Source organism: Patagioenas fasciata, chromosome 2, assembly GCF_037038585.1.
Source record: "Patagioenas fasciata isolate bPatFas1 chromosome 2, bPatFas1.hap1, whole genome shotgun sequence".
Taxonomy (NCBI): Eukaryota; Metazoa; Chordata; class Aves; order Columbiformes; family Columbidae; genus Patagioenas; species Patagioenas fasciata.
Genome location: NC_092521.1, coordinates 122,072,952 through 122,098,862, shown reverse-complemented (window position 1 = coordinate 122,098,862; position 25,911 = coordinate 122,072,952). Strand labels below are relative to the sequence as shown.

Genomic DNA, 25,911 nt, shown 5'->3' with positions numbered 1-25,911 from the left:
AGAGCTAGACCAAGCTACATTTCTAAATTCATTTGAATATTTGTATTTCAAAGGCCCTTAGTTTCATGCTTTATTAGGTGCAAATACAAACGTCATGCAGTGCCTACATTTTGGAGCTTGAATGTCTTTCCTGGAAAAAAGTAGCCTTGTATCAACAGTTTCCTTTTTATTTAATTACAAGTACGGTGCCTGATTACCAGTGATACGTGGATAAAAAGAGAATTTAATAGGTAATGCTTTAGCTACTGCTACAGCTTCATGCATGCTCTGGCAGTGCACAAGAATGACAGCTTCCACAGTAAACAGAAAAATATCTGCACAAAGAAAATCTAGCAAATATTTCAGCTTTTTAATATAGAGAGCAGAAGGGGAACATTACTCTCAGGCAAAAAATTATGTTACTTGGCATGCATGAACTGAAAAGGCTAAAAAATGTTGGCAGTATGAGCTACCTTCTAGAAGGAAGTTACAGATTGATATCATAATACAGTGGTGAACTGATGGCTTGCTGGGAACATGCATTCAGTCTGATGGCACTCTTGAGCAAAAGAAAAGAAAAATATTATACGGTCTCCATCCCTTGTTGCTGATTATATGAATATTTGAAAATTAGATTGCCTAATTCCCCTGAAAATAATGTTTAAGTAAGTGGTAGGTAGTTTGCTATGCTGTCTGGGATGGTATTTTGGAGAAATTTGATCACCAGGAATGCCTAAATTGTTATTATTTTAAAACCAAAACATAACTAAAACGGGTTTTATTTTCTAGGTGTTTTTCATGTTTTTCAGAGGCATTTCTTCCATCCTCAAACTGCAGCTTTTCAACCCTGGATCTAACAAACATAAATGTTCAGAATAAAAACGTTCTCTCATTCATTATTTTTTAAAAATCTCTCTCCCAAATCACACCATTTTCAAAGCGATTTAAAAACATAACATTTAGTACTTGAGGCACTTAAAATACCTACGTTTCAGGGAAAAAATATCAGATCACTATTAATATTCAAAACCACTCTAAAGTAAATACTTACAGAGCTATTTCACGTATTCAATTGCATTTTTAGTTTGCTTACATTTTCTGTTTAGGAGAATAATTTTCAAGTGTCTTTGTAAACTTGCTTTCTGAAATAAGGCATTATTAAAAGCTAATTAGGATATCTGTGGTACCTTAGTGGTTAAGTAATTTCACTGACTGCTATGACATAAAAACACTGTTGCGTTTTGATTTTTAAGACACAGGGAACAATGAAAAAACCCAGATGAATAAAAGGAAACTTTCATTTCTTTTATTTTATCTCAGGTGCACTGGGATTTGTTCATAATAATTTTAGCAAGCAATGAAACTACAACTAGTCTTCATATTCCTGGACAGGACTTTTTTGAACACCAGACATGACTTTATAAGCAGTCAGCTTCTTCAGCACAGCTACATGAACAAGGTGTTCAAATGTACTTTTTATTAACTTCACACTTTTTTTTTCCTTAACATTTGCAAAATGGTAAAATTTACTTAAGTTTCCTTCATATCATCTCGGCATATTCTAAGCTGGCCACAGAGGACAGAGACAGTTAACATAAAAGGTTTGCACTTTAAAAAGGCAATTCACTGCACACTAAAATAGGGATCTCAGGTACGGGAATGGGTTGCTTCCAGTACATATTTGCTAGGTATTACGCTCTAGCACAATGAAGCAGCACATTTAAGAAACACCAATGAAATGAAATTAAAAACAAAGTCCTGTTTTGTACAATAGTCCTGATTAATTAGACTGGCCCATATAAAAAGTGTATTTCTTGCATTTTACATAGGACTCACACTAGTGAGTTTGTTTGCATTGCCACAGTATTTCGTAAGTTACTGATTTAGTGCCACACAGTACAGAATAATTAAAAAATCTATATATTCTGAAAGAGCTCACTTTCAAGACAAGTACTCACACAGTGTGGTGCATCACTGTGCAAAGATGCCTGAGCCACCCCAGCAGCGGCGCAGCTGAGGCAGGAGATGCTCTGCCCAAGACTCTTCAGCCTCACAGAGGCTGGAAAATACACCCGCCACAGCTCAACAGTGCTGCTTCCAAAGGCGGTTCTTTCATGGCTAGCTCAAGGATTCATGCATTTGGAGATCACGTAATAGAGATATCCTTCAGGTGCCATACAATTTTTTGCGATGAATAAACATACCTATTTCTAATAGTGACCCTTCAGGTCACTCTTACTCCAGTTAATAAGGCAGGCTTTCTAGGTAAAATAAAAACTAATAAGCTAAGGAGTGAAAATTCCAAAATTCATTGTGTTTAAAGGAACACTTTTCAGTTGTTTTAAAATTCTTAACTTTCAAAACCACAAACTCAGTGCTCCTAGAGCATTCTAAATTACTTTAATTACGCAAATGTTCAAATTAACTTAGTTGTACAGCATCAAAGTCCTTTCCACCAGTATTCATTAACCAAAATGTGGTTTACTAGAAAAGTAACGGTAAGCCTCAAGTAACAGGCACAGAGATGAGGAATTACTTTCCCCTGCACACTTATACTCCCTGCCATGGTTTTCAGTACTGCCAGTTCTTCGTCCCTTCTTCAGAATGGAAGGGTTAAACAAAAGACCATATATAGAAGTGAATTTTCTCAATTTTCTTGAAAAGTTCTCTGTAACATTCAACTCTGGTGTGTTCCATAATAGTCTAATCATGATTTCACTGTTTTGAAGTACTGCTGTGAGTTACACACAGAGAAAATCTCTGAGATACTAACAGTTTTCAATATAAGAAAATAATTGTCAAGAATGTGTACAGTAAACCTTCCACAACAAACTTTTTATTTTCAGAGCAACTTTTTGGCTACCAAGAAAACAAAAATCTTTATAAAAAGGCTTATACCAAAAATCTTGGCACATATATGACACAACAAAACATGATTTTTAGATATAAGACATACAAATAAACAACTTCACCTTCAAGATTAAAGAAAACAGATGGCAGGTCTCAGACTGCCAGAAAATGAATCCTTTTCCTTTTCAGATCAACAATACTGTTATAAAAATCCAAGATTAGCATCTCCATCACTCTATTCAGCTTCATATTAAGGTGATAAGCAACTGTTATTGTTGAGAATATAGAGGTAGTGACTGACTTTGATTCACTGGTAAATGCAATAGCCTTACAATTGCTTCAAAAATTAATTCCTTTTTATCTTGAAAATGACATTAGCTTATGTCTGATTATGTTGGTAAGGTTTTTAAGGTGAACACCTGATTCTCAGGCATTAGTGTTTCAGATAAAATATCTGTTTTCCAAAACAATAATGATATTAACACATATGAAAATGCAGGCTTATGCTTCAAATTTAGAATAACATAACCAAGCCACTCTTTCAAGTTACTAACTTTAAACTCTTGAGTATATCATCAAAATGTACACATTGAAAAAAGCACTCCTCAAAGCACATATACCTTAACAAAAAGGCATGCTGCTTCACAAATATCTATTTGGATGACTGCCTAACTTCTAACACAGAAAATTGCTACTTTGAAAGAGCCAAAAAAGCAGAGGAAAAAATTGAATGCAAAATGGAAATTACTTTAAAGAAATATTCTCCTAAACCCTGAGATGATCAGATGATGATAGTATCTAAAAATAAGAGAAGTTTGATAAAAAGCTTGAGAGAAGCTCAGTTTCCCAGTTTTTTCAAGTGTTTACAGGTTAACAACTTAAACTGGTTGCTTTCAAAGACTTCTATATATATAGTAATAAAATGGTGAAATTCCATGTTTTCTATAACACAATAATGCAGCATCCCTTAAAAAAGAAAATCTTACCCTTTCCCATGTAAAAGACAGACCTAGTGCATCAAACTGTTCCCTCATGTGTTGAATATTACTGCAAAAGATAATAAAAAAAAAAATAATTCAAAAATATTCATATCATGCGATCATATTTAAAATCAGGTGTTTATAAAGTAGTGAGAAATCAAAAGCACTAGTTAAACTCTAAACACTATTATCTCACTAACTCAAGGAACTGTCAGAAATATAATAATAATAATTTTAAAAGTCCTTAGTGCATCCTGGTTTAGTTTCAATGGCTGTGTGTACAAGCCAATGATTTTTCTCCTCTTGATTTGGACATAACTGAAAGGCAAATACGGCACTGCAGTTTGAGAGAAACATTCCTGGAGTAGCACTTCTCATTATTTTTAATTATCTTCATTGCAGTTGAGTAAAAGGGCACTCTCAAATCTTCACAATACACTAAGATTCACTTCCACAATCAGCTTAATCCTGCTCTATCCAGGTAATGACATCCTGGCTGTATTTTGCTTTGGTTCTAGTGATTGTGTGGCTATAGGATGAGTTGAATCAGCTCACCCATGCAACTGAAGACATGCCCTATGAAAACTTCTTCAAAAATCCCCTACCAGTTTTCTTGTTTCCCTCTGATCAACAGGCTGATCACACCAATATTGTGGTTGCAAAACCAGCTGAACCAACACAACGGAGGTGGTGGGAAACATATATATTGAGAGGTGACAAGGAACCCCTAAACTTCTGGTGGTAGCAAAGCCATCGATAAACTTAAGTCAACTGTCAAACTGTAGGACTAGACCTTGCCCCAGATGGATTATATTCCAAATGTAAAATAAGATAGATCAGAATATACAGCAAAGGTTTAGTTTGAAAATTTACTAAATACCGTTTACAAAAATACAACTACATAATATTAACTAGTAACCCAGTGTGGATTCATTCATATACCTTAACATTGTTTGGAATTTCTTATGGACTTTAAACTTCCTACTAAAATGCATTATGTCAGATAAAGTATCATCTATCCTCCCACAGTGGTTAATTTGACAGCCATGAAACCAAGCATTTAATTCTGATCCAGAACAAACTTGCACTGCTGAATAACTGTGTAATGCAAGTATCACAGAATCACACAGAATCACAGAATGTTAGGGACTGGAAGGGACCTCGAAAGATCATCCAGTCCAATCCCCCTGCCGGAGCAGGAACACATAGATGAGGTTACACAGGAAGGCGTCCAGGTAGGTTTTGAATGTCTCCAGAGAAGGAGACTCCGCAACCCCCTGGGCAGTCTGTTCCAGTGCTCTGTCACCCTCACTGAGAAGAAGTTTCTTCTCATATTTAAGTGGAACCTCCTGTGTTCCAGTTTGTACCCATTGCCCCTTGTCTTATCATTGGTTGTCACCGAAAAGAGCCTGGCTCCATCCTTGTGACACTCACCCTTTACAGATTTATAAACATTAATGAGATCACCCCTCAGTCTTCTCTTCTCCAAGCTGAAGAGACCCAGCTCCCTCAGTCTTTCCTCATAAGGGAGATGCTGCACTCCCTTCAGCATCTTTGTTGCCCTGCGCTGGACTCTCTCCAGCAGTTCCCTGTCCTTCTTGAACTGAGGGGCCCAGAACTGGACACAATACTTCTGATGCGGTCTCACCAGGGCAGAGTAGAGGGGAAGGAGAACCTCTCTCGACCTACTAACCACCCCCCTTCTAATACACCCCAGGATGCCATTGGCCTTCCTGGCCACAAGGGCACAGTGCTGGCTTGTGGTCATCCTGCTGTCCACCAGGACTCCAAGGTCCCTTTCCCCTACATTGCTCTCCAACAGGTTGTTCCCCAACTTACACTGGAACCTGGGTTTGTTCCCGCCCAGATGCAAGACTCTACACTTGCCCTTGTTACATTTCATTAAATTTTTCCCCACCCAACTCTCTAGCCTGTCCAGGTCACGCTGGATGGCAGCACAGCCTTCTGGCATGTCAGCCACTCCTCCCAGCTTCGTGTCATCAGCAAACTTGCTGATAGTGCACTCTATTCCGTCATCCAAGTTGTTGATGAATATATTGAATAGTACTGGTCCCAGTACCGACCCTTGAGGCACTCCACTAGATACAGGCCTCCAGCTAGACTCTGCCTCATTGACCACAACTCTCTGGTTTCTTCAGCCAGTTCACAGTCCACCTCACGACCTTATCATCCAGACCACACTTTCTCAGTTTAGCTGCAAGGATGCTGTGGGTCGGTGCTGGGGCCAGTACTGTTCAATATATTCATCACTCTGATTTATTTCTTACTCATTGATTTGGGTGTTTGGGAAATGTCACTCTTTCAATATTCTATCTTTTTACAAGTTAAAAGTAATTGAGATGAAAACCTTGAAAATCATCCTGATCCATTTGTTTTTCAAAACGCAGTCATCTCCATAGTCCCATCAAACACTAGCAAATAACCCTGGTTCTTTCTGTACTATCTTTCTTCTGTGTTGGTTTTGCTCCATTTTTTGTTGGTTTAGGGGACCACAGTACAGGTATTCACAGAAGGAATGTCATATTACTTAAATTCATTAAAAACTACCTTTGTGTCCAGCTTGCAGGGTGAAGCCCATGTTCAACAGCAGCATTTTCTGCTGGTAAACCAAATGCATCCCATCCCATTGGATTTATCACCTGTCAGCAAAAACGAAAAACACAATCTTATGCAACTTTCTGGCATGGCATCAGCAACGCACACAAGCCTCTAAATAATGAACAGTGGTTTGCATCCAAATAATAAACGGTGGTTTGCATTTCAGCATTTGCTTTGTCTGAATTGAACCTCTTCAAAACATGCCCACTACAGCCATGCCTGCTTTACAAGATGGATACAGAGCACACTGGTGATCTACAATGCAATATTAGAGGGAGGTTAAAGTTTTATGTAATAAATGCTCACAACCAGTATCCAGTTGACAATAATAAAACTCAATCCTTTGTAAATCTGTGTGGTGGTCAAAATTAGTGGCTGATGCTACCACCAGACAGAATCAAATATTCATCCTAAAGAAGGAGAAGAAAACAGCAAGCAAAACTAATTGAACCAATGGATTTATAACTGTACCTGATGTGTAGCCTACTTTTTTTTTTTCTTTTTGTTGAAGAAAAAAAAAAAACACCTGTCATAGCCTTAAATCCAACAGATGAAATGAAGAAAATGGAGAAAATTATTTCAGTCAAATTTTTTTAAAATACCTTTTGTAAATACAGACTGCAGACTGACAAATTGTATTTCATGATCACAAAGCAATAAGGATGGAAAAAACGTTTACTACAAAATATAATAGATAATTTATATTGAAACAGATATATATCTTTTCTATTAATGTGCAAATTAGAAAAATAATCGAGCAATACAGTAAGTATTCAAAAAAACTGTTTAATAACCAGGGAAAAAAAGGTCAGTACTCAAGATGCTGCCTTTAAACACACGTGTATATTGGATACCTGATAAAACCAATGCCATTTCTATTGAATGTGCTATACATTCAATGACTATGATTAAAGTTACACAAGTTTAACAACAGCATAAGTGAGTAATGTTCTACAGGTTGTAAGAAATCAACATTTTTACCCCTAAAAATATAAACCATTTGTTCTCTAGCTGCAGGTAAGCAAACAAGCAATAAGAAAGTAAGTCCAGCAATACTAAACACATAAACATATAAACATATAAACTACTAAATACATAAACTATCTCCGTGAAAAAAAAAAAAAAGCTCGTTTCCGAAGCACAAGAGCTACTTACGTCACTGGTTTGAAATATTTTTATTCTTCGTTGCCACAACCTTCCAATCCTCTGTCTTCAATAGATTATTTCATTAAAAATATTTTACAGACATGTTTATAAAGGTGCCCTAGGCACCAAATCAGTGTAAAAAAACCCACAGAATTTAACTGATGTGACTCCTCAGCAATCTTGTTTTCAAGAGTGATCTAAAATTAAACCTGCTGCATATCATTACTCTGCTGGTACAGCAACAAAACCAAAAGGTATCAACCTCTGGTCAACTGTAATTCAAGCCAGTATAGTAATGGTCCATGTACCGCCCATTTTTTATGTATAAATCTACCAGAAATTGGAATGCTATGCTGTGTTACAAATTTTCCCTGTAATCAAGAGAGATTATTGTTCCTTGTATCATAGTTTCAGAAAATATGAGTCAGATTTCCTAACTCCCCACTTCCTCACATTATAAGCATTACATGGAAAATCTCATTTCGACCCTAAAACACTTGTCAACGCCTCTTTGAAGCACACCTCTCCCCAGCCCTTCTCCTTCTCCCCCCAACAGTAATCAGAACTATTGGTGTAAAAGAGATAAAAGGTAGGTAAAGTCAACATAAAATACAAATCTCAACAGAATTTTTAAAGGACACACAAAATATTAGTTTCTGCAGCTCAGCTCTTTTGACCACTACTATTGCTGACCACCCGTCTCTGGACAGAAATGATGAAATAAACCAGATTGGTTTTTTTCACATATAATACATATTTTCTCTTATTTTAACCCTGTTTGTTTGGATAAATGCCCTACACTTACATGTCTACAAATACTTTGTTTTCCTCAAGGCTGATGCACATTGAGATTTAAAAAGCTACTCTTGATTTTTTTTTGGTAAAATTTGGCTTCTGAAATTTGGCAGCCAAAAGCAAGGCACAATCTCATTCCTCACACTCACAAGCAAAAGGATGTTGGAAGAACAGCTTCACTACTGGCTACAGGCTCCTCAAAAGGGCTGACTGATGCTCCAGACAGCTGATGTGCAGGCATTTTATAATTGTACCATCAGCGCTAGCAGGAGTTATCTGCTTACACAGATCTTCCCAATTTTAGCATGTATATTAAAAATATCATACAGTGTATTCACTTATCACATTCAAAAGACAGTTCAATTTACCAACCAATAGCATCCCTCAAGTTAAAGGGCTGAAGAAATACACTAATTCAAGTTTCAATCAGAAACCTGAATTTAAAGAGACATCAAAAATATGCTCAAATTAATCTTCAGGATAGATCTATTTATGTAGTTGCTATAGAGATGAATGTAACATGCAGAGTGGTTTAGAAAATGATTTCAAGTTTATTGTCTCTTTTATTTCTCTACTGCAAAAGGCAGCTGCATGTTTCTGATCTTCACCATGAAGCAGACAGGTAATGCTTGCTGGTTAAAACTACTAGGTTAGTCTTGAACACAGAGGGCTTAAGATCCTCAGAAGTTCACATGATCTGGCAGGATCAGCTATGAAAGACTGGCATTTTTTATCACTCAGCATACAATGTTTTGCACAGGAACATGAAGTTGCAAGGAAACCATTTATTAAGTATGTGGGGAATGAAGTGCTTGGTAGCTACCACACTGAGCGATCTTTTCACAAGCAGATTATTAAAAAGGAAAACAGCTGCATCTTGAAACATTTTAGATCCCAAAGACTCTGACTTCATATTAGCATCAGTGTAAGAATCATTTCACAGCATGGTCAAAAAATCTGTCCTTAACAATGGCTAGACCTCTTAATGCAACTGTGGGATGAAGCAGCGGAAGACGCAGTAACTCCATATATTAATTTCTGAGATCTCAGCTCTTCCTTTCAGAGGATTTTCATCTATTCACTGCTGCAACAATCAGCCCATCACACTGACATCAGTAGGCGAGATCAGCAGGTACTATATAACACAAAGCTGACAATGATCTCATAACACTCAGTTCTCTGCCTCCGTCAATATAACTAGGACAGACAATTCTGTGAATTTTCCTTAGTGTTTGTACAGAAACAACGAACTTGTTTGCTCTGCTGATGGGCTCAGTACGTCTCAAAACTATGGCCAGGGTGCTGATGGACCTTTCTTACATCCAGAGTGACGCATTCTACATTTTAAGAAAGATGGCAGAATCAGTGTCAAAAATGCCTGTAAATAAATGTATTTATCTCAGAGAGTGTGTGATAAGAGAAGACAACCGAAAATGAAAATGAAGAGGCTTGCTGACAGACCAGTGATTTGAATCAATACAGCAAATTCCACATTCCTGTTCTGGTTATACTCCCATGACGTGCTCGACATGAACTAATCCCAAAATGCTGATAAAATGGGTCACCCATGGTTGCCAGCTCCAGGTGCCAGAAAACACCCCTGGCCCCAGCAGCAACTTTCTGTCATCCTCCTTGCACTCGATCTCACAACCGTGTAACAACACCCGAGTGAGATAGTAAGGACAGGGGGTTGCAGAGGGGAAAGTAAGGGATGGCTGCTTCTTCCACTGGCTGCCTACAATTAGACTGAACACATTGAAAACCTCAATTTTAAATTGACGGATTACAGATACGACACATTTTAAATACAAGACCTCCAGCTGAATGCAGCTAGATTGTGTTTTAAGTGTATAAGGCAATAAACGCCATTGCACAATAGCTAAAAATCACCACCACCACCACATAAAAAACCCCAAACAGACAAAGCACACCCGGAAATAGATTAAAATAATGAATTTTTACTAGTGTGTACATTCTAGCAAGGCCTATTTCAGTGCTCCTCTGCAACAGAATACTGCAATATTAGCTTTCTGATAAGGCACTTTCAAATTAAAAAATAATCAACCCACACAGATTTCTATCAAAACATAACTCTGCTTATGAAACACTCTCATGTATTTCTTGTTCTCACAAGATACAAAATATGAAAAATCCTTCTATGTCCACACAATACCACAACATTCAGAAAACAAAGGTGTCTCTTCTCCTTAATCTTGCGCATTCTTGTCTAACATAATTGCATTTAAAATAATACCTCGTTTTCTCCTTTTCTTTCAAAATCAGAGTGAGCTCATTAACACCTTCAGTACTTGTTGCTGGAAAACTAAATTTAAATAAGATTCAATTCACATAGGATACTTGTAATACTTCCCAGTTAGTTCATACCACAGAAAATAACCTGGAAAAAGGGCATAACAGCCTCACACAAAAAAAGGTGGAGACTAGCAGCTTAATGACGATCGGAAAATAGAACTGTACTGAAATAATTTATCCTACTGATGAATTCAATTATAAAGTTTTAATTAAACTTGCCTTCTTCAATGTCATTCATTTTTTCAATTTCAAGAGTATTAAGATTCACTGCTGAAAGGAAGAACAATTAATGAAAATATATCAAATTAAAAAAAATGTTCTAGATCAAATGAAAACACTCTTTAAGTCAGTTGAGCATTTTGTGGAAATATCACTGATTATATTCCAGTCCCATCTATCAGAAACATTTTAAGTAGAAATTAAGAAATCTGATCCTAGTGTGCAGGAATTTCATCCTGAATTGTCCAATGATCATTCTAATTTCTGCACAACTCACACATATGACAGTTTCACTGTGGTATCAATTTCAATTCAAAATTTTATTAAAAAGATATCACAGGAACTATTGAACTGAATCATTCTCTGTTTACTGATTGCTAAGGGAATTATTCTCAGTCCTATGAGAGGCACAAATTATCCACTTCGGAATTTATCAAAGACATGATAATAACAGTATGATAAAGCAGTGGTAGATAATTTGTTCCCAAGCAGCAGCAGACTGGAAATCTGCCATGGTGAAAATTATCATCAATATCTCTATAATATGTCCATGACACTCTCAAATAACGAATAAGAAATCCCTTAACTTCTTTCAAAACTATGACATTTGAATTCACAACATACATGTAAATTCATGGAGAAAAAAGCAACCAGAAACTGCACAAAATGGTTCTGGGTTGGTTTAATAATAGATGCAAATTTGTAATTTATAATATATAAATTACTTTTTCATAGCATTTTTAAAGAAATATGTTTGTAATAAGATCTGTGACTAGAAGCCTACCTACATATAATATGCTTTAATTGCACTTCAAGAAAAATATTCTCCTTAACACATTTGGGAAAGAGACTAGCTCACTGCATCCATGCGAAGCAATCTATATCATTTACAGTTCCCACACAAAGTCTTCAAACTTCATCTTCAGTAACTAGAACGTAAACAAGTTATCTTACAACAGATGTACTCTACAAATCATTTACCCAGCAACCTAATCCAAGTGCATGAAAGAGTTTGTTTCCCACGCACTGCCTGCAGGCACTTGAGGGGTGTTGGAACAAGACAATGATCAATGCAACTCTGGTGATCCCCACTGTACTGCAATACACACCTTCATGCACCCCCTACTGAAAACTCCACTAAGCTGATCACTCACCACTACACTGAAAAAGTAACTGCTTACTGTGGTTGCACTTGCATCAAATCCTGCCCCTGCACATCATTTAATAAATGCTCAGCCAGTCATGTATTGCAGAAAAGGCTGCTGCTCATTAGGTAATCTGTTCTATTGCCCGTTTTCTCTGTCATTAGTCACCAATATCATCTACAGCTTTATACTAAAGCAGTATTTCTTCCAAAAACGGAGAGGGGGGAAAAAAAGAGCAAACCATATTTATTTTCTGACTTAAAATTCTGGTGAAATACAGGTTTCTGGCAAATATCAGTAGATTTCAGTGTGTATTACCTTTCTAGAACATTTTAATTGAAACTAAATCAGATCCTATGCAGCCAGAAAAAATGAAATACTAATGTCCCAGTTTAGAAAAACAAAAAAAAGAACATCCAATTGATTTTACACTTTCACAGTTAAGATTTCAAACTACCTCCAATATGAAGAAATGACACGAATGCATTCCAAAGAATGGTTCCAATTGACTAAAGGAGCTCTAATCCCTCTGTAAAAGCATTCAAGTTTATCCTTATTTAAGTATTACAACAAAGAATCCAATTCTTGCCTGTTCAGATCAAATCAATATGAAACTAATTTACTATTTTCCCATGAAGGCATTTTCTGAGAAAAACATCTCTACCTTATTCAACATACATTACTTTCTTACTCAACCACATATACTTTCTCTGATAGTTTCCCTCATTGCTTATTAGACAACAAATATACATTTTAGTCTAAAGTTCTCCCTGAACAGTTATGCCTTTTTCACGGTACGGCCCATCACCCTTGTTGCCTTACAAACACTTTCAACCTGCTTCTAGCACAGTTTTATGACATTCAAACATGCACTATTTAAGCTGAATATCCAGAAAAAAAATAGAACAACTTCAAAATTATGCATAGTAATATTTTTTTTCAAAAGCATTCTTTGTTTTTACGTACTGAAGAATTCCAGTAATTCCCTGAATACAAGGGGAAGAAAATTATTTTGTATATTAAATTATATCTATGATAAGACATAACCATGTCATAGCCTATAACCATCATAATAAAGAAATCTTCAACAGATTAGACAACTGTGACAATGGGCAGGAAAAATATCTAGAGGCTGATAAATTAGTTGCAAGGAGAAAATCAATTATAAAGACTTTTATTCTAAGTGATGGAGAAATTTGCATGGGTAATCAAGAAAAGGGTTTTTTAAGGCAAATATAAGTTCCAGCAAGTTAATGTACATCAACAACACAACAGTTCTTAGTCTGACATACTCAGAAAATCATTTGAGAAATCTTTTACGTCTCTTAATAGTACATGAAGGTTAAATTATTCGGCTGCCCACCTTTAGTCATAAATAGATGTTCAAAGTGGTTAACACAACAGAAGATACACATATTTATAGAAATTCAGCATGTTCTATAGGCATTCTAATATACTTCAAAGTAATTTTTTACATGTAATGTAAAAATAAGCTGAAATGCAAGATTTAAAGACTTTCAAAACTTTTCTAGATGAAATAGGCAACTGTGAAAATAAAAACTTGCTTTCACAGTGGCTCTTGTATTTCATTGCAATTATATTAACTTTTTGTTTTCTCCAAAGGTTTCTGTTAAAGGTGCTTACTTCCCTTGTATTCAAAAACAAACACCTACAGCACCCTACTGGATGTAGACAATTATTTTCACTTTATTTTAGCTAGCACAAGAAGCAGCTGTTTTTCAGCTTTCTGAACAGAATTTTAGTAGATATCTCCACTGTTATTGATGAGAGATGAGCTATGTCCTGCAATGACATCTCCAGTGGTCTTAACATCAAGCAAGAACTAAAAGTCCTTTCAAGAACACAGTTGGCTTTTTTTTTTTTTTTTTTTTTTAGTGAGATCTAAGTTCTGGTCATTCAGAGGACTTAGGAAACATTAGTGTTACATTAGACATTGTTTGTGGGGGTTTTTCCTCATTTAAAGTCTAAGGTAGCTATTTCTTTTTTTTGTAAATTTAAAAGCATGACAATGCATTTCTGTAAAGCAGCAGCACAGATTCAGTGCATGGTGTGTTCATCATTGGCATAAAACACATAGTATATGGATAGGCAGTACACTGAATAATTCAGTGACAATACCTTTAAGAGTCTCATGGATGGTGAGAAATCCAGAAAAAGCTACACTTCTGCAGCATTTGCAGCAAGGAAATTGTATTTAGTACAACAACCAGCAATTAATATTTTTTTTTCATTTCATCATCTTTGTACTCCTTGGAAGTTCTGATTCTTATATTCTTGAGCTGCTCTTTCTCTCTTGGACATAAGAAATCCTTTCTGAGAGTTTCATCCTGGATTCCTGCCTACTGCTATTTCTTTCCTTTTGTTTCCTACTCCAAAATTGGGTCTTCTCTTTCCATAGTACTCCTTCCCAGTTTCCCAGATTCTTAACATTTTTCCCCTATGAGAGGTCTTCTTCCCCCTTAATACGGTTGTCACTCAGGCCACAATTCTCCCTTCCTCACATTCTTCAAACTTTATTCACCAGTCTTTACTGCAGGATCCAACCTGTAGACTGCAGGGATGGGCTCTCCACTAGACCTTCTACTTACTGGAGAGAGAAAAGGGAGTGAGGGAGAAATGAGGGAGAAATTATGCCAGGCATGGGGCAGATTGGGAAAAAGAGGAACACAGAAGGGAAATGGGGCAAGCAGTTAAGTCTTAGCCCACCTTGTAGACTTAGAGCCAGCATTTCATATGTATGAGCAAGGTTACAGTAGGGAAGCCAAGGGGTCAGCTGCTACTAAACAGAAACTTCTACAGTTACAGTTACAAGATGTGACATGTGACGTGATTCCATTCACCTGACTTACAGTAGCCATGAAAAAGGGTTTCTCTCCAAGCTGGCCCAGAAGAGCAGGATGCCCCTCTGAGTCAGACAAAGGACATCGACCTTTAGTCAGGAGCAGAAGAGGTCAAAGGAGTTGATTTCTGTGGTGTCTCAGTTTTATCTTGCCAGCGATACCTTTTGTGCCCCATGGTCCAACTCAGATGGCAATAGGGTCTTGTTTCCTCTCACAGAAATGCTTGGGCCCACACGTCTCATCAACACTGTGCCATACATCAACACACTCAGGTAGCTGATACAGCATCCGTGGTATCATTTGAGACAGTTTCTAACGATTTGTTATCAACCCTGAGTTTTGAGCACCACTTGTTTTAAAAGTCTAAAATTTCAATATTCAAAGTTCCACAGGTCATTATTTATCCATTTGTAGCATATATTCCAACTAAGCCTCCACTTTAATAGATTTTGGAAAATACTGATGTCATGACCAGTTCTGACATTAAAACATTAAAAAAAAAAACACTCAGCCCTACTGCCGATCTTTTCTTACCTGCATCCCTCTCATTTTCTGGAACCGAGCTACGGCATCACTTATGGTGTAGACACGAACATGGCCCATGTGAAGTTTTCCAGAAGGATATGGGAACATAGAAAGCACATAAAACTTTGGTCTTGATTTCTAGAAAAAAATTTTTAGAACGTTATGACTATGTGAGTTAGTGTTTCACTTAAATAAACACATGCACACATTATCAACTACACAGTACCATGAAAAGACACAAGGTTCTGCTAGAACTGATCCAACTGATCCACTGACAGAGTTCCTGGGATCAAGTTATTCGGGGCTGTAAATGGAGATGTTTTACCAGACTTTGATGCCATTTATATTTTTATTTATATGACACTTGAAAATTATTTTAATCCACTGTTACTCAATAAAAGATATATTAATATAACTGCAGCTTAAGAAATCACTATTCCCTACCATAGCATCTGTCACTGATGATCTATGTGCTTCTAATCAGTCCCACCAAAAAAATGAAAACACGACAGATTAAATTATCCTCTTAAAAGAGAAATCAGCATTTTACTTCGTATTTGCAGCAAACATTGAGCTCACACAGGGCCAGTTGCTTTTTGTCAGCTGAACTGCTGCAACTCAGTGAGTGATTAAATCATTTGCAATCACATGAACAGCCACTGATGTGAAACTGTTCAGTTCCACTACGTATGCTCAGATCCAAAGACATCTTGCAAGCAGTGTCTTGCATAGCAAAAAAATTTAATTTAGTTCATTTTGAGTAAACTGACAGAAGTTGCAAAGAAATCAAACATTATCTCACACTGATTATTCCTAATGCATCTTGTTTACTGTTGAATTTATAATTAATACATGCTCGATAAATTCCTGCACTATTTTTCTTATGTTAATAATGCAAAAAAAAAAAATGGGCAGCTTTTACTGTTCTGAACCAAACTCTATTCACATTTATCATATATTCCTTCTTTATCACTTTTGTGCGATTATAGCAAAATCAGAAATAATCCAAATACTTCATTGCAGCACTATACACTATTTGCCTTGAGATGTTATTAAATTTACTTCAACAATAAGCATAAAAGATCATTAAAATACAATTTAGAACTTAGCATCCATATTATATATGATACCTACATATACATGTATTGTCAGATATTAAAGACACAAGCCTAAATTAATGTTCTCCCTGCTACATGTATGCATACACACCATTTCCATCTCAGTTTTATTCCTCAGAAAAAAACAAACCTCTCTTCTCTCTCCAACACTTTAATAGAATCATTTTTTGGTTGGAGGGGGGGCACATTTTAAGAAAGACTAAACAAACATGAAGGGGCACAAAAATGGTTTTTATACCTATGTGAGTGAGCAAAATTGTAAAGGCAAAAAGAGTCAGAGACTGAGATTACAATTGTTTTCAAGATCTTTTATTGCATGGGAAAACTTTTTCTCAATTTTTTCTGCAAGACACTCATTATTCCTAGGACACTGTAAACCAGAAAATACTTTTTAAAAATCACCTTCCCTTAACACAGATTTTAATTAATCACAATTTGTAGAGTAATAGATTTGTCATAAACACTGGGAACAAGATCTTTAGAAAATTGTTTACAAAACTTATGAACATAGAAGATGTTTGTTTTAGTACTTTAAATAATTAATTCCTAAATGAGGTATAATACACAAAGAATTTATTACTTAAATACTTCCTAAATTTACAAACTCATACCTTGCTGATTGTGTTTTTCCTCATTTTTTTTTACTATTCTTTTTCCACCTATTCCACCAACTGTTTCTAATAACCTACTATCACATAAAAGTATTTGCCCCTAAAATGTAATATACATCTCATCATTATAAGCCAATTGTACTAAGTACTTTTCAGTTCATTTAATTGTGAAAAAAACAAAACTATTAATCATGTAATCTCCAAATTTCTCATAATGCTTACATCAGTTTCTGAAATTTTGCAGAACTGATCCTTTATTCTTGGGAGCCACCAATTTTCAACTCTTTTTCTTGTCTGCAACCCATAGTTTTTTTCCCATTTCCCCGTCTCACTGTAAATAGTTCTGACACAAACGGGAACCAGTCTTCTCTGCCATTTAATTAATCCCAGGAAGACATTTAGTTGTCTCTTCAAACACGAGGAACAAGTGCCAAGTCTCTGACAAACCGACTGCATTCTTAAGGTTACGATATCTGAAAAAGACAAAAATATTTATTTCAGTCCTCAATATGTACACAGAAATTCTGTGGTTATTATTATTGTACAGAAATTCGCTAGCTATGAAATATATCATAGCTTGATTTAGATTACTTGGCTGTTTTCCATGGTACTTGCATTTTATTCCCATGTGTTCCAAGTTAGAAAAGCATTTATTTTTTAGCCAAGAGTACTAACTGTGGCCTTTGTACAGAACAAAACTGTTCTGTTAAGATTTCTCCTCTACTAAGATACAATTCTTGTATTCAGTCTCCCATAAAAGCAGGATTAGCCAAGTAAAGGTTCAAGAAACTCAGCCTACTGAACAGAACATGGCCAACAGGGCATTAGAAAAAAATTTATATTGAAATAGGGAGAAGCGGAAGTTGGATGAAATTATCCTGTAAAACTACTGAATTTGTCACTACTGAAAAGAGATGGGGGAGGAAGATTATATTTAGTAGATTTCAACTAGGTATTCTAAATCAACTATTTGCTAAAGGGCTTCCTCCTCAGTATAGTTTCCTATAGGAACTACATGAGAAACTTACAATGTTCAGACAAGATATAATTCAACAAATCAAGCAAGTAAAGCAACTCTGTTCTCTATCAAGTAAATATCTAGTTAAAAGAACACCTTAGATGCTTTTGAGTGAATCTTCTAAAATAAAAATATTCAAATGTGACAAAGATCAAATAGTCTGCAAGTTTGTTATTGATCTCGATAGACATTTACTGTTTTTACACACTACAGTAGGAAATACGGCATTAAAAAACCCCATGCTGAGAAGATTTCTTCCCCATCTTGATGTCTAATTCCTTTTTCAAAAATTTTATTTATATCAATATTTCCTATTCTCTGTGGCTGTATTTTTACCACGTTCTGGCCTATACACTTGATTGTTGTACCAAGTCAGCTCATAATTTTTCTTGCAGAGTTACATCAGTGAAATCTGTGTGTAGAGAAACTCTGCATAAAGAACAGTTGTATTTATGTATTTCTCGTATGATAGCAACATTACCAGTAGAAAGAGTTGCTGTACCACCTAAATTGGGTCCCCAGTATAGCTAGCAAGAGTTATACTTCTTTAACATTCACCACATATGTGTACACAAGCCCTTCTTGCCTGTATCATTATATACGTACAGAATTGCACCTTTCTCTCTTACCAAGCAGGCTGTTTTAAACATTTTCTTCATTTACATAAGTCACACCAGTGCTTTGAATTTTTGTTGCTAATCTCTAAAATCTCTCCCACTTGTAATAAAAAATCCAGAGCTGAGCTCAGGATTCCCAGTACAGGTGCATGTAAGTTATTCAGGAGACACCTGATTTCTCCTCCTCCATAACCTCACATTTATTCAGTCAGCTCAAAATTAGCAAGCGCACTTTGGTACTTCATTGCTTTTTTTTTTTATTATTTCCTTATTATTTCTGTCTTATTTCTATTATTTCAATTTCTTTTACAACAGAAAGGACCACTTCCTTTTAGCAGGCCACTTTTAGCATTGCTGATTTAAAAAAATATGCATTTTAAAACACAACAGTTATACACACATGAATCCTTCATTGAAGAGATACGGAAAAGACACGAGCTAGATCCCGTGCCTGCACACAGCTCAAGAGAAGCCAACTTGCCAATGACACACCTGCCAGGGCACATTTGGGTGGCCTCAGGCCCTACAGGTCACGCGAGCAGGGTTCAAAGCAGTGGATGCGAGTGGTGAAGGGGCTGCTGCCTCGGTAACACAGCATTAGAGCAAAGCTCACTTAAACACATGGACACCCAGGATGAGAAAGAGATCTGTGGTCTCCTTCCCGCTCCCTGACCCCCTCACGCACAAGATGCAAATGATCAGCAAGTCAGACACTAGGCTGAGCAAGGACATGTAGCACGTAAATCACAGAAGGTCCTGAGCTGGAAGGGATGCACCAGGATCATTGAGTCCAACTCCTGTCCCTGCACAGGACAACCCCACAGTTCACACCATGTGTCTGAGAGTGTTGTCCAGTCTCTTCTTGAACACTGTTATGCTTGAGGCCGTGACACTTCCCTGGGGAGCCTGTTTCAGTGCTCCACTACCCTCTGGGTGAAGAACCTTTTCCTGACGTACAACCTAAACCTCCCCTGACGCATCTTCCTGCCATTCCGTCGGGTTCTGTCATTGGTCACCAGAGAGAAGAGATCAGCTCCTGCCCTTCCTCCTCCTCCCCTTGTGAGGAAGCTGTAGCCGCCACAAGGTCTCCTCTTTGTCTCCTCTTCTCCGGGCTGAACAAACCAAGTGACTTTAGCTGCTCCTCATACGGCTTCCTCTCCAAACCCTTCACCAACTTCGTAGCTCTCTGATCGTGACCAAATGGAAGAGAAGTGCCATTAAGTGGCTTTGCCTTTTCAGGCTTGTGCGCATGGGACCACAACAAGAAGGGTGACCCAGCCCAATGTTGTGTGGGTCTCTGAAGCAGCAGGTCACAATCTAAACCTGTCCAGCTCAGGAAGGTGTGCCAAGAGGGCAGGAAGGGGCCAGGTTTGACAGAGAAACCAAGGTTGAGACCCTGCTCTGGAAGGATGCCATAAGCACACAAGAGAGAACACCTTTACTAAACTAAGATACTGAAATCTTAACTAAATTAAGATACTGAAAACTGCTTGGTAAAGGCCAAAGCATTTCATTCACCCTGCAAGTCAAGCAGGCCACCAAACTCCTTTCTTTTCACTGCTGCTCAAATTTGAATTCAAAAATAAAATTTAATTCTCCCGACCTTCCCCTGCCCCGCAGCTCATGAGCAAAAGCCCTGGGCTGGTGGCCCGCTGTTGAAAACTACGGGAACAGGCAGCTCCCTCGGCGGGAAGGAGCGAGCGGGAAGGCAATCCCTCGGGGCGGGAGGCTCGGGGAGGGGCGCTGCGGGGCACAGGGGCGCTCGGAGGGGCTGCAAAGCCGGCAGGGCAGCCAGCTAAGGGCGCGGGTAAGCGCGTAGGGCGCACAGCTGCATGGACCGGCGGCAAAGGCCGCCCAGGGGGTGAGCGTGAGGAGGAAGCAGGAGACCATTAGAACCGTTGGGCTGACAGGAGGCAAGCCCCGCGCTCGCGTCCGCCGCTGGGGGACCGTTACCTGCGCGCGGGAACCCGCCACTGCACCTCAGCCACCCTCAGCTTCCCCACACCGCCCTGCGCGCCGCCATCTTGGTCTCAGGTTTTTGGGGGGTGCGGGCAACACTGCGCCTGCGCCGCCTCCGCAGGGCCTCTCGCACATGCGCTGAGGGGCGTTCTCCTGGGGCGGGGGTTGTGCCGTGGGGCGTCTTATCTGCCTGGACTAAAGGGGCTGAAAAAAACGTGTGGGAAATGGGCCGTGTTTTTAGCCCTGGGCCTCCCGGTAGGCTGAATGGGAGGGAAGCGTGGACCCTGCCGAAAAGGCAGTCCTGCCGAAGGCCACTCGGGTGCAATGCCCACTGAGGCGGGATTCACTCGGAGCCTGCATTTAAAACTTGACCTATGAACGTTTCAGGAGGTGTTTGGGGAGGAGGGAAGAGGATGAAAGAAGAGCAGGCTGCTCACCTGAGTAACATATGAGCGCTGCTATGGGTCTGAAGGATCTTTTGCTGGGCACCGTGAGGCTGAATTTATCACTGTATCTTTGTATTTCAGATATTTAAGATGTAAACCTAGGGAATCAACAGCAAATAAAAACATTAAATAAACTGGGGTTGAATTTATGCATAAATTGCACAGTCTTTGATTAATTTGCTCACCTCCACAGCACATACAGATACTATGTGAGGTTACAATACAGTTCAGGGCTAGATCTCAGTAGCATTTTGTCTTCAATAATTTTATTTCCGTTTTGTATTTTTTTTTTAATAGAGGCAGATTCTGAAATAAAGCAAATAGTTGTTCTGTGATGTTGTTTTGACTAATGAAGAAAAAAAATCAATAAAGGCAATCTAGAGCAGCATAATTAATTCTACCTCTGGCTGGAAAACAGCATTGTACCCAGTTGTCAACAGTGTGCAGCTCAGAGTTGTTTTTAATTACTGCAAGTAGCTTGTAGTAGCCTCCAAGGAACAAGAATATTCTTTTTTCTTTTTCCTGTAGGTTGTGCCCTTTTGCTGCTGGCAACTGTTGATTCTTTTCATTTTAGAACCTTTTTCTCCACCCTGGGTTTCAAGCAGAGTTTAAACCAACACACTCTGTTTACGCAATGCAGTACCTACAGTAAGGTGAACCTTTTTGTATTCTAGAGATAGGGGCTTCTTACTTGACTAAGTATTTACTGAGTGTAAGTTTTCTGCTTGTTGTGTACCTGTCAAGTATGCCTAAATTATGAGCTTTTCATCACAAAAATTAACTGAGAGCTGCGCTGATGCTCACCCTGCTTATAACCTAGTACAGTTTCACCAGGACTGTGACAATGCACTCTTGTAGCCAAGGAGGCCAACAGTATCTTGGGTTGCGTTAAGAAGAGTGTGACCAGCAGGTCGAGTGAAGTTGTCCTCCCCCTCTACTCTGCCCTGGTGGGGCCACATCTGGAGTACTGTGTCCAGTTCTGGGCTCACCAGTTTAAGAAGGATAAGGAATTACTGGAGGGAGTCCAGTGGAGGGCTACAAAGATGATTTGGGGTTTGAAGTATCTTTCTTATGAGGAGAGACTGAGAGAGCTGGGTCTGTTCAGCCTGGAGAAGAGAAGGCTGAGAGGGGATCTCATCAATGTTTATAAATATCTGAAGGGTGGGTGTCAAGAGGATGGGACCACACTCCTGTCAGTGGTGCCCAATGATGGGATGAGGGGCAACAAGCACAGAGTGAAGCATTGGAGGTTCTTTCTGAATATGAGGAAAAACTTCTTCACTTTGAGGGTGTCAGAGCACTGGAACAGACTGCCCAGAGAGGTTGTGGAGTGTCCTTCATTTTTACAATTGAACAATGGCAGCTCCTTGCTGTTGGGGTGATAAAGTAGGTAATGCTGCAAAGGACAGACTATTGTGCCATTTTATACCGAAATTAGCCAGATTGTGTGGGTCACTTTGTCCCTGGGCCAGTGAGGAGCTGCCTGTGGAACAGACTACCGAGAGGTTTTTAGAGTTTCCTTCTCCAGAGGCATTCAAAACCGACCTGGACACATTCCTGTGTAATCTGCTCTAGGTGACCCTGCTTTAGCAGGTGAGTTGGACTAGATGATCTCCAGAGGTCCCTTCCAGCCCCCGTCATTCTGTGATTCTGTGACTGTGGATAATTTTACTTTGCTTTCCTCTTGACCTCCCTCTCAGCAAGTCATAGTGACTTTGTTCTAACAGACCTTCTCATCTCAAATTTGCTGCTGTGTGAGTTCCTTAGCTGGGGGAGGACGGGGAATTTTGCAGTGTGGGGAACAGGCAGTGTGATCCTCAGTCTCAGGATAAACGGGAGCTCATGACCAGGTGGTACATGTTTTCACATCAAAGGATGATTTCCCTCGTGCCAGCCTTGAGCTCTGCTGATACACATGGGGTCGTTTGAGGGCTTGTGTCCCTGCTCACTCCTTGCCCTCCGCTGTGACTACTGCTTGTTAAGGAGTGACAGATGACCCAACAGCGTACCCAACACCTGCCTGGCCTATTGAGGTGCACCCTTGTTGAATTTAATTTTCATTTTTTGGTTAGCTGTGAGCTGCCTTAGCTCCGATTCGTGATCCGTGTTGGATTCAGCTCAGGCACCTGAGAGGTTCCCACTTCCAGAGAGAAGTGACCTCACATGGGAGAGCAGGCTGTCCTTGTTTGCAAATGAAAAACTCTTTGCTTTGTGTGTGTAGTGCCTTTCACCTTGACTGGGGACGACACGGTAGGGCTCAGAATGAGTGGAGGTAGCAAAATAACGAGATAATTATTTTTTGTTGCCTTGAAAACATTTTAAAAGTCCAACCATTATCTCAAATTTAGAATTATGATTTTTTTAAATACATTTAAATCTTAGGGCTGTTGAAGTAGCTAACATTAAACATATTGACCTTTATTTCTCAAGGCCTGCCATCAAGATTATCAAGATTATAGCTGATTGAGTAGTCAGACCTTTGTCTTATCTTTTTAATCCATTCATTTCACTAAAATATTGTGTTCTCATCCTGACAATCTTCTTATGTATTTCATTTGCTTAAAGCTGAGGATAATCCATTTAGAATAATACTAAATTAATCACAATCTTAAATGCCTCCAAAGAAGTTAGGTGGATGCTATTCACAAATGCAGACCTGCCATACCTTGGAAACACTTATGTTTGGCCTATGTGGAGCCCCCAGCACTTCTCTGTTCACCAAATTATGCAACAACTCAAATCGCTCACATGAAAGTCAGACATAGTTTTTGATGCTGGTAAAACAGGTACTGCCAGAGAGGTTTATAAATGGGTGGAAGTTTGCTTAGAACCACAGTGTTGTGCCAAGTCTTGGCTATCGGTGCCATTAGGCACCCATTATTTCAAAAAAATAAACTCAAAAAATGAAAAATTAAGGCATATAGTTTTCTATTATTTCTTATTTACTTCTGGGAGGACTTGCTGGTATGATTCTGATTAGCTGTTAATAAAAACAAGCCAAACACATTTGACACAGGTTTTAATTGTGTGTTACTTGATGACATGCAGAAGATGCTACTGGGAACTTACTCCAAAAATATATTGAACTCTTCATTTGTGTCACTTTCCCATTGTATTGAAGCTCGTTCTATTGACTGAATTCTGATAGTGACAAAAGCAGCCGATATCAGATGAACCTAAAGGAGGTGCAAGTTTATCTGTAACAAAAATCTAAACTAGATGAGGAAAACTGAGACCAACTAGAGGTATAAGCAGAAAGAAGAGCAAAGATATTTTGAGTCTGTGATTCTGTGTGTGATAATCTATGAGGATCAAAAACCATGCAGATGCAGTTTGGCATTTGGGCTTGTTCGCTGCTTTTTTCATGGTAGGACTAGTAGTGAGTTGTCTGTTTATTAATCACTAGTTGTTTGGCATGACTATTTTAAAAATACCAAGATCCAATGTCAGCAGTAAGTTTGAGAAATGCCAATGGATAGTCATCCCATGGTCTGAAAAGAACAGTGAAAAGCACACCAAACCTTTCCTCCAAAATCTGATACTGACTTTTTCTGTGGTCTTATCTAAGCCTGCTAACCTCTCTGAGATATTTCCCTCATCCAGCAATGGGAGGTCAGATTTTCCTGTCTGCTGTGCCATCTGTGTGTGTTTGCATGTGTGAAAGGTTGGCCAAGTTGTGCAAGGAAGGTAATTCACCTGCCATGTGTATGACAAACAGAAAAAGGGTTGGAGTAAATGACCTGGGGCAATTATGCTCTTTTTAAATGAGAGGGAGCTTGGGATAGTACTGAAAAATACTGGGAGCTTACAGGGAATTGCTTTGTTCTTTAATTTTTATGTGAGTTGAATAAATGAAACAGCAGAGTTTATACCAAGTACCTTGCTTGCTACATTCAAGAGCATCCAGATGTGCCAGAGGCTCAAGACAAAATCTCAAACTGTGAACCCCACAAATGGTGGGTTGTATTGTCATGGTACATATACAAGAGACACTCAGACTTTTCCAAACCAGAGACCTACCCCACACTCCCATGATCCCCACCTTCCCCATGTGAGTATTGCTTATTAACCTGGGCTTTTTGCTCAGTCTCCTTTCATTATGGAAAATTAATGATATAATGACATTTGTATTTGTCTTCATAATAAACTTGGTAGTAAACTAATTTCCATGAGGCTGATATTCCTGTTTTCTTCTTTAGAGTCTATACTAACTTGTTTGTTAGCATTTCTGTTAATCAACGCAAAGCCTGGAGATGATTAAATAGTTAGGCAATTCATTAGTTCCTGTACGGGAAATATGCAGAAGTGCCCCAGTTGTCTGTCACTTAAATAGAAATGCTTCCCAGATATCCGGACAAGTATAATTTTGCCTTTGCTGATAATTATCAGAATTGATGCTTGTGTTTCCTGGCATTGCTCTTTCGCTCCTACATCAACAATATGACTAGTAGTTTTCCAGCTTCCTACAAAAAGAGGATTAAAAAAGGCAGTACTTGGAATACAAAATTATTTTTATTGCCTGCATACTTCAAATCCCAGTGCCATTTCATGTAATTAAAAAGTTTTCTTGTTTTTTCCATTAAACTACTTGAGAGTGGCTTTTCCTTCTGTGTTTCATTTTGCTTTTGTTTACATATACATGTATATAGTGGTTTTGCTTTAAAACACAAGGTCAAATAAAAAATGCAGGAATGAGAAGAGTAGCACTTG

The 25,911-nt window shown here is 38.4% G+C and overlaps 1 protein-coding gene across 3 annotated transcripts in view; it reads right to left on the bottom strand.

The window, feature by feature from the left end:
- Nucleotides 1-20,865, bottom strand: part of LARS2 (leucyl-tRNA synthetase 2, mitochondrial) — an 86,881-nt gene extending 66,016 nt beyond the window's left edge. For 2 of the 3 annotated variants that reach the window (XM_065831813.2, XM_071804867.1), the window contains exons 1-5: nt 20,750-20,865; nt 17,384-17,634; nt 15,442-15,570; nt 6,378-6,469; nt 3,816-3,876 (exon numbers count right to left, since the gene is read on the bottom strand). In XM_065831813.2, the coding sequence (XP_065687885.1) occupies nt 3,816-3,876; nt 6,378-6,469; nt 15,442-15,570; nt 17,384-17,617 (516 nt within the window). In that variant the 5' untranslated portion in view covers nt 17,618-17,634; nt 20,750-20,865. The remainder of the gene's footprint in view (nt 1-3,815; nt 3,877-6,377; nt 6,470-15,441; nt 15,571-17,383; nt 17,635-20,749) is intronic. The other variant, XM_071804868.1, reaches the window with a different exon arrangement.
- Nucleotides 20,866-25,911: the final 5,046 nt, after the last annotated feature.